This window comes from Limanda limanda, chromosome 7, assembly GCF_963576545.1.
Source record: "Limanda limanda chromosome 7, fLimLim1.1, whole genome shotgun sequence".
NCBI lineage: Eukaryota > Metazoa > Chordata > Actinopteri > Pleuronectiformes > Pleuronectidae > Limanda > Limanda limanda.
Genome location: NC_083642.1, coordinates 3,204,094 through 3,213,400, shown reverse-complemented (window position 1 = coordinate 3,213,400; position 9,307 = coordinate 3,204,094). Strand labels below are relative to the sequence as shown.

Sequence of the window (9,307 nt, the reverse complement as noted above, 5' to 3'; positions counted from 1 at the left end):
ACTGGCCTATTTCCTGGCTGGCGTCCTGTCCATGGCCGGCGCTGGCTTCTACGGCTACGTCGCCTATCAGATATTTAAGGTAACGAGAGCCAGCAGCTACCTGCACAGGTTGATCCTTATCATCAATACTAGTTGAGCCACTGGGGGAAGTTGGTAGAAGAATACTTTGCCCTGCCTGATATGACATCACCTGCTCCACTGCTTGAGGATCAGGGCAGATTCACACGAGACCTTCCTTCCTCCTCAGTCCTTAATTCATCCTGCAGCACATTTCTGTTGAATATCTGACTGAGATCCTGATGCTTTGCATTTTTAATTAAAGAAGAACGGGATCTTTGAAAACAAGTGTAAACTCCTTGTTTGGCCTCAGTGTTGCTGCTCTTCTGCTCACGGTGCGTGTGCTTGTTGTCAGGTCGGCCTGCTGCCGCTGCTCGGCGCCGTGCTGATGATGGCGTGCTTGGCTGTGACACAAAGAACCCGAGCCACCGACATGAGGCGAAGATTCAAGATTTTACTAATCATCCTCCTCGCAGGTAATCCTGTCGCTGTGGGCGATGCTGTAACGATTAGCAGTTGTCGGTCTCCTCCCCTTTGGGGACACAGCCAGCTCCATCGATCAGAGGTTTGTGAAGCTACTCAGTGCACGTGTGATATTTTGAGGTTGTGTACACGTCCTAAGGAAATAAGTGTATTTACTGAGAACTGACAGTTATTCGGGTTTGTTTCTCAGGATCATTGTGATGTCAGTGGGGGGGACCTCTGTGATCTTCCTAGGCTGCAGCGTGGGCGCCCTCTTCAACAGGCACATGAGCAATCTGTTCCTCGGAGGTAAATCACCTTCTCATGGTTGTGAGCTTGTAAAAATCCTCTTTTAATGTTTTATTTTGTAAATTACACTTCTTTTGTCCACCAGGGAAATTGTATTTTTTGGTCACACATACGTGAATGCAACGTGAATATCTAAGACCAGGCCCGGAACCTGCTTACCCTCCACCCCCCACCCTCCCCCTCCACCCTCCACCCTCCACCCTCCACCCTCCACCCTCCACCCCCACCCTGTAGGGCTGGCAGGCGTCAGCCCTACAGGCCCTGGTCCGGGCGCCAGGGCAGCGTCGCCCACCTGCCCGGCCTCCGGAGAGTCTCAGTGGGGGGGATGGCTTCCTCTCATGGTCTGTGGGCCGGGGGCCGGATGGCTCCCTGGCCTGGGGGGGGCTGGGAGAGCACCCTCACCTGCACCACAGAGGATCAATTTGTTTGTTAAGTGTGTGTTTGAGTTAATAAAAGCTGCTCAAATCAGAATGGTTTGTCTGTGGTTGCTGTGGTGAGAGTCCGTGGCATGGTCGACTGCCACGATGGCGCCCTAACGCTAATCCCATTTTGGTTGATAATGGAGAGTAGACTGAAGCTGCAGTGATCTTGCTTGGCCTGTAGAGGGAGTTGTTCTTCTATTAAGGCAGCGATCACTGAGGATTTTTATTTTACTGTTATTTAGTGCCATAAGTTAACGATAGGCTTCTGTTCCTGTTTGGCCATGAAGGTAGATTCAAGGCTCACTGGTAATTCTCTTGAATTCTTCATTTATCTGCAACCACAAGAACAGAATAATTAAATGTTACAAGTATATCTACAGCATTAATTTATACTACAATACATTAAAGAGGAATAACTCTAGAGGTTATTTAGAATCAAATGCCAGTTGCTAATATAATTTGAAAGCATGTCAGTTTTTATAAATTCAAAATACATTGACTTGTACAACAAAAAAACTAACCTGAGTTGCATAGAATAATGCAGGCCAGCGCTCCATGAAGTCCTTTATTGCAGGGGCCTCATAAATGATTTCTTGTCTACGTAGAGAAAAGGTCTCGGCCATTTTCTCAGAGACCACCTGGGAACTATCCCTTGTTGTGACTTCACACAAGAGGTCCACTCTCTCCTCCTCACAACGTCCACTGGTTTGGCCTTGAGGATGAGGAGGTAGGTCATTTGCTTCCTCTTGAGTGAGTTCACCACAATCTAGATACTTTTGGGGGGTTGTGTTTCCTGGGTAATTTGGGTTTTTTCTATGACGTTAAATGCCTGATTGCGATTATTCCCTGCATGTTAACTAGTGAAACAATGAAAATGTACCAGTTGTGATGACCAAAAGTATTTGTGTAGACAGTCACAATTTGTCTTTGTGTATCAGAATAAACAAAAACTCATTTAGTCTTCCTGATCTGACCCAAACTCTACAAGACAAGGTGCTGCCATTTTTTATTTTTTCAATAAAAATTGGTTATATTTTACTGTTTTGTGTGTGATTTTCTACCATGAGACACAATCAACAAAAATCCTCTGATCTTCTCACATCATTTAGCAATCAATTGTCTATGTGGTGGTAATGCCTAGTACTACAGTTCTACTTATATAATGTACAAACCTACAGCCGCATTAGAACATTCCTTTGATGATGACTTGTAAGAGGAGTCTTCTATGTCATCAAAGGAGCCTCCTCCATGTAGGAGCTGGATTCCAAGACTCACCCACATCTCCAGCTTGATCCTGTGGAACAAAGTCCAGGTCCTCAGCATCACAGATTTCAGATTTCACTTCTTCTTCTTACAGCATTCAGCTTTAAGACCGTAAAGAAACCTGTAAGCAACCTGCCAACTGTAAGTCTGAAATGATGCAACCAGCCATAGTAACACTCTGGATAAAGAAAATCAAAAGCATATTTATTTGTTATTTATAGTTACTATCATGTAAAAATGATTTGGATTCCAATAGTAACATAGGAAACATTTTATCCACCAATTTAAAATTTCTCAGCAAATATTCAAGTACTTTGCCAACACATTTAGTTATTTTATTAAAAGACAGAAGTAATTTGGTGAAACAGCTTTCAGATGAAAACACTTTGACTCTTTAGTCTGTTATTCACAATGAGGGGTTTTACTTCAATACTGAATCTAAATGTTTATTCCACTGCTGGTAAATTATTACACTTGAGAGTAAATGAGAAATGACACATGATGAAATCACATGCAACAGGTTTGAAACATGTATGTTACATGTGTCTTCATATCTTAGATTGATGGAGGTGATTATCTGAACACATGATAAAATAATATCTGTCAGTATGAGCACTACTACATCTTTACCCCTGAAATGTTGTAAATCTGAAATATAAAACTGAAATACTTCAGAAAAGTACAAATGTGTACTTGCTACTTGAGTAACTCGTTACTTTCCATCACTGTAGTGTTCTTAGTTTTGATCTAAAACATCTAACGATTTTAAACGTGTATTTTAAACGTGTTTGTTAAAATAACTAAGATGAAAGAAAACTGTTTTTTTTCTGCACTACTTCATCTTGTTGCAGCTAAATGTTACGGTCCGCCATTTTAGGTTTAACCGGAGACATTACTGAGTGACACCAGGAAGTGCCTCCCAACATCAACAACAGGGCTTGACACCGTGAGTTAATAATAATAATAATAATAATAATAATAATAATAATAATAATAATAATAATAATAATAATAATAATAATAATAATAATAATAATAATAATAATAATAATAATAATAATAATGTATAAGGAACAACACTTAACAGGAAAAACGCTATACGGAATAAATTATAAAGAATAACATAACGAATACCATTATACAGAATAACCCTACATATAAATGATAAAGAATAGATTATAAATTATAAATTATAGAGAAGAAGAAGAATAACACTGTATAGAATAACACTATTAAGAATAAATAGTTATTCTGTATAGAATAACACTATTAAGAATAATTAATCAAGAATAACCTTGTAAATAATAACAGTATACAGAATAAATAATAAAGAATAAAGAATAAAGAATAAAAGAACATGTCACATGAGAGGGTCAGGTAAATTAAGATTTTTCTTCTTCCTGCTACTTTTTCACTCTTGGAACGTGTAGAAGTAATTTATTTGTAAAACTGTATTTGGATTACACTAAAGCTACACTACGAAAAACTGAAATTTCTATATTAATCTTTGTGTAGCATTATGTCACTTAAAAACAGCATTAGAAACAAATCAAGCTTAAAATAAGATAAATTAATCCTATGTTAGTCCCACAATGGGGAAACTTACAATATAACAGCTGAAAGAGTCAAAAATAGGAATCAGTAAGATTCAAAATTCAAGATTTTATTTATCATGTGCACAACAATTACATTCAGCTGACACTCGCAGTGAAATCCCTGTGTCACAGGCTCCCTTCCAGCCATGCCCAAAATATTTGAATATAGAATTTAAATAATAAAATAAAATAAACTAGTCACATGCAAATACTTAAATGTGAGGACATAGACAAATATGAGTGGAATAAAACCTGATAAACACAGTGTGAGGAGAGTATTGCACAAAGTGAGTCTTGGACATGATTCATTAATTGTGGTTTTTTTTTGTCAAGCGATATAATATTAAATCCAGTGGTGGGAAGTAACAAAGTAAAAATACTTTGTTACTGTACTTAAGTAGATTTTTCACATATCTGTACTATACTTGAGTACTTCTTTTCCTGACGACTTTTTACTTTTACTCGTTACATTTGAACAAAAATATCTGTACTTTCTACTTCTTACATTCTCAAACTGGCTCGTTACTTGAGCAGTGGAGGTTGGCGCAGCTCTCTCTCTCACTCTCTCTCATCTAGGGTTCAAAATTTGTAAAATTATACATTATATTCATATTGTTGTTATAATTTTTCATTCAGTTGAGATAAATCTTGAGGAGAAACATTTTGGATTGTTTTGTGTCTTTATAGACCTACTATAAAAAGCACTTTGCATTTTTAATTTTGGTACTTTTGCTACATTTCAACACCAGATACTTTTGATACTTGAGTACTTTTAATATGAGCTACTCTAAGACTTTTACTCAAGTCATTTTCTGACGGGTGACTTCCACTTTCAGGTAAGATATCTGTACTTTTACTCAAGTATGGCTTTGAAGTACTTTATACACCACTGATTAAATCTTTCCATTTACAGCACGTTCACAGAAAATAAAAAAACCCTTTTCAGGACATCTCATTTCCATCTTGTTGTTGTTGTCAGGCGTCGTCACTTCCGGGGCGTCTCCATGGTGACATCAGAAGGCCGCTGCGGATCAGACGGACACGTAGATCTTCATTCTTCACGGAAACCGAGCGACAGACGGAGAAACGCGACAGAACCGACAGAACCGACCGGATCCGAGGCTTCAGGTACCGACCCCGCCGGAGAGCCCCTCCCACCGGCCGCGGCACCCGACGTGTGTCCCCGGCAGCACCGACACACACCCGTCGAGTCCTGTGGACAGACGTTAGCCAGCTAGCTTGTCTGATGCTAGCTGGCTAGCAACCGTAGCTGCTAACGCGAGATTCCGATGCGTCAACACCCACTTTGTGTTTAAATCTCCTGTCATCGCAATGTTTGTTTACGTGTTTTTATTCACGACTCAAACTGATGTGGATGAATAAACAGGCCTGACGTCACAACCGAGCAGCAGCTAGCTAGCTCGCTAATCGCCTTTCAGTGCTAGTTAACGCCCCCCCACGGCCGATAGCTAGCGATGCTAACCCGTTGCGCAACCGGGCTAATGTTTGATAAAGTTCGCACTTTGATCCGCAACGTGAATCATTTGCACAATAGTTCGGAGGAGACGCAGAAAAGTCCGGAAGTGGAAGCGACCAAACAGAAAGTGACAAGTAGAAACAAGTAAAACTAGTTAAACTTTCCCGTAAGAGATGTTACCCCAGAACAAGTTCAGAAATAATATCCGTTAGAGAACAACAATGTGCATTTACAACTTTAATATCATAATTTCTTTACTTTTAATAACTGTTATTACTACTTCAGAAACCACAACATTAATACGTTTATTAGTTATCTGGACGTCTTTCATTGTATTTGACCTGTTAAGGATTATAAAGTGAATCTTCAATCCATAGTCCTCACTAGTTGATCAATATTAGCAATTCTATTATTACAATGACATCACAATACACACGATATATATTTATATTTTATCTGTACGTTCAGTTTCATCTGATGCGTCTAAAATATATTTAAATGATCATACGACACAAAGAAGATCTCAAATTGTTTGACATGTTGTTTAATCTACTAATTGTTGCTGCTGTACATTAATCTGCAGCTGTGTCACATTTTAGAAACTGATGCTGTGTTTTTTTTATACAATATTTCAACATTAACTGAATCATAATCTCTGCAGATCCTCCTGGTGCCAAGATGAACGCCTTCGACCGCAACATCAACTTTGATTCCCTCTTCAAGTTCTCCCAGATGTGCGTAAGCTCGCAGCCCACGGCTCCGTGGAGTGTTCCAGTTGTGTACTTGTTCTCATGCTCAGTTTGTGTTAATCTCTTCCTGCAGATCTCACTCCACTCAGGTGCACTTGAAGAATGTGTACTCCAGCCTGGCAGTCTGTATGTTCGTGGCCGGCGCCGGCTCCTACGTCCACGTGGTCACGCGCCTCTTCCAGGTAACGAGACCCAGCAGCTTCCTGCACAGGTGGATCCTAATCTGACTGAGATCCTGAGGCTTTGCATTCTGAAATGAAAGAAGAACAGGATCTTTGAAACGAGTGTTAAATGCGTGCGTGTGGTTGTTGTCAGGGCGGCCTGCTGTCGGTGCTCGGCTCCCTGGGCATGATGTTCTGGTTGGCCATGACGCCACACAACGCTGAGACGGAGAAGAAGAGACTGGCCATCCTCGCAGGATTCGCCTTCCTCACGGGTAAACCAGTCGCTGTGGGCGGAGCTGTAACGATTAGTGTTCAGATAATTAACCTCAAGATTCCTTATTGTCATTATTACAGCAGTGCTTGTCTTCCTTTGTCTGCAGGTCTTGGTCTCGGCCCCACAATGGACTTTGTCATCGCCATCAATCCGAGGTTTGTGAAGTTACTCAGTGCACGTGTGATGTTTTGAGGTTGTGTACACGTCTTGATGGAATTTGTGTCTCTACTGAGTACTTACAGTTTTTCCTGGTTTGTTTCTCCTCAGCATCATTGTGACGGCTTTCCTCGGGACCTCGGTGATCTTCGTGTGCTTCACCCTCAGCGCCCTGTACGCCAAGCGCAGGAGCTACCTGTTCCTCGGAGGTAAGTCAGGGCCGGGTACTTGTGTTGGATTTCTTCTCTTCTTTATGTTTTTGTCTGAACCTGTGTTTTCCTCTCAGGAACCCTGATGTCTGGTCTCTCCCTCCTGCTCCTGATGTCCATCATGAACATGTTCTTCGGATCTGTGATGCTGTTCAAGGTTTGTTAAATCTCACCCACACTGAAGCTTTGATGGGTTGTGTGTCACAGTGGACGTGTCACTAACGTGTGTTTTGCTTTGGGACAGGCTCACATGTACCTGGGGCTGATCATCATGTGCGGCTTCGTGCTGTTCGACACTCAGCTCATCATCGAGAAGGCAGAGAACGGAGACAAGGACTACGTCTGGTGAGGATTTATACTTTATCATCATCACGTCTGGTTCAGATTCCGAGTGACAGGTCAACAGATTTAAGATGGATTCTGAATATATCATTTCTTTCAAGGCACTGTGTGGATCTGTTCCTGGATTTCATCACCATCTTCAGGAAACTGATGGTCATCCTCGCTCTGAACGAGAAGGTAAAAAAATACATAAAATTGCTATTACCCTATTTTTTTTATTTTTATCAATTCATCCAGAATCTTAACTTTATCACCGGGGTGAGAAAAGATCTAAACCGTGACAGCCGTAGTTTTATGTAAACAATACTCACAGAGTAGGTTGATATTTACAGGTTTTATAGAACTAATGTTGACTTGAGGAATCTGAGTAATGTGAGAATCAAACCTTTCACCTGCTGTGACGCTGTGTAATGTTTTTATTCTGATTCTATTTCCAGGACAAGAAGAAGGAGAAGAAGTAAACGGAAATCTTCAAAAGGCACAATTTGCGGCGCACTTGGTGCTTTTCACTTTCTTTTCATCATTTCTTGAATTAACTCCTCTGTGGTCTTATTATTGAAATTTGTTCGATTTATTTTTAAAACTTACGAGGGTTGAATGTAAGTTTATGGCGCACTAATGCTAATCCCACCTCGGCTGTAAACGGAGAGTAGACTGAAGCTGCAGTGATCTTGCTTGGCCTGTAGAGGGAGTTGTTGCTCTATGAAGGCGGCGCTCACAGAGGATTTTTATATTACTGTTATTTAGTGCCATAAGTTAACGATAGGCTCCTGTTAGTGGCTCGTGAGCTTCTGAAAGTGATTGTTCTTTTAATTTCACCTCATGTATTTTGTTTTCTCGTTGATTTGCTTATTTATAGTTTCCCTCAGTACTTTTCTTTAGTGGCGTGTCACGAGATAAAGTGTCCCATGATTCTGACAACAGATCCACAGAGTTCCTGCTCTATTGTTTTTTTTTCCCCCCTCATTAAAGAAGTTTTGTGAGAAACATTTTGAGAACGAAGCCTGAAAACGTCGACAGGAACGTGACCGACTCTCAGACTCATGATCTCCTCTCTCGCCTGCAGCCGGGTCTCGATCTCCCGGCTGCTGGACGAGGACGAGTCCAGGACATCTGTTCAAAATTTAAATTCTCTGCTGAGACAGGCGACGTGTTCTAAACCGCTCCCGTTGTAAATTTCTCCAAATATCTGTTGTCCAGAAGGTTAGTTTGCCAAATGACACTAATCTTACAATTAGGCATTGGTAATTTTTTTTTTTGGGGAAGTGTATACTGTGAAGAATTTATTTTATTGATGTAAAATTGAAACTAATACTTTGATACATTTGCTCTAATAAATGTGTTGAACGTTCGTAAAGGAAGTGAAGGCGTCTCTGCTTATTTATGACCTGGTGGAGGAAGTAGAAGAATATCTTTTAAAATACTTAATAGTATTGCAAGAAAAATCCTCTATAATTTCAAATATTCAGATTACCGGCTTTTCTTTGTCATGTCATTGTGTATTTTATGTTTTTAAATTTCTAACTGACCATAGAGAAATATATAGATTGAAGTAATTGGAAGAAATTGATTATAGAAATAATCACGAATAATAATCTGCCTTAATAAGTTATTTAATTTACAAGGAGCTAAAAGTACTGAGCTTTAAAAGATGAGTCTCATACTCGTATTGTTATAATGTTGTGACTGTTGCAAAATATTAAACTGTCAAGTAACTACAACTCAAATGGAGTGGAGTAAAAATTTCAAGAGCCACAAAGCAAGTATCATTAGAGAGTGGAGGGTCGTCCCCTAACGGACAGGTCGGTGGTTCGATCCCCGGCTCCCG

General features: G+C 40.3%; 1 protein-coding gene across 1 annotated transcript; it reads left to right on the top strand.

The window, feature by feature from the left end:
* The first annotated feature begins 5,097 nt into the window (after window positions 1–5,097).
* On the top strand, window positions 5,098–8,840 carry LOC133005174 (probable Bax inhibitor 1). Its single transcript, XM_061074769.1, has 10 exons — window positions 5,098–5,236; window positions 6,247–6,319; window positions 6,408–6,516; window positions 6,650–6,770; window positions 6,879–6,927; window positions 7,040–7,137; window positions 7,215–7,294; window positions 7,382–7,482; window positions 7,581–7,656; window positions 7,917–8,840. The coding sequence occupies exons 1-10, from the start codon at window positions 5,113–5,115 to the stop codon at window positions 7,938–7,940; spliced, it is 855 nt and encodes a 284-aa protein (XP_060930752.1). The 5' UTR covers window positions 5,098–5,112; the 3' UTR covers window positions 7,941–8,840.
* Window positions 8,841–9,307: the final 467 nt, after the last annotated feature.

Coding starts and splice junctions, on each gene's coding strand:
- LOC133005174 (XM_061074769.1), top strand. CDS start 5,113: ATGGTGACATCAGAAGGCCGCTGCGGATCAGACGGACACGTAGATCTT. Junction 7,483..7,580: donor GGAGACAAGGACTACGTCTG/GTGAGGATTTAT, acceptor ATTTCTTTCAAG/GCACTGTGTGGATCTGTTCC. Junction 7,657..7,916: donor TCCTCGCTCTGAACGAGAAG/GTAAAAAAATAC, acceptor TTCTATTTCCAG/GACAAGAAGAAGGAGAAGAA.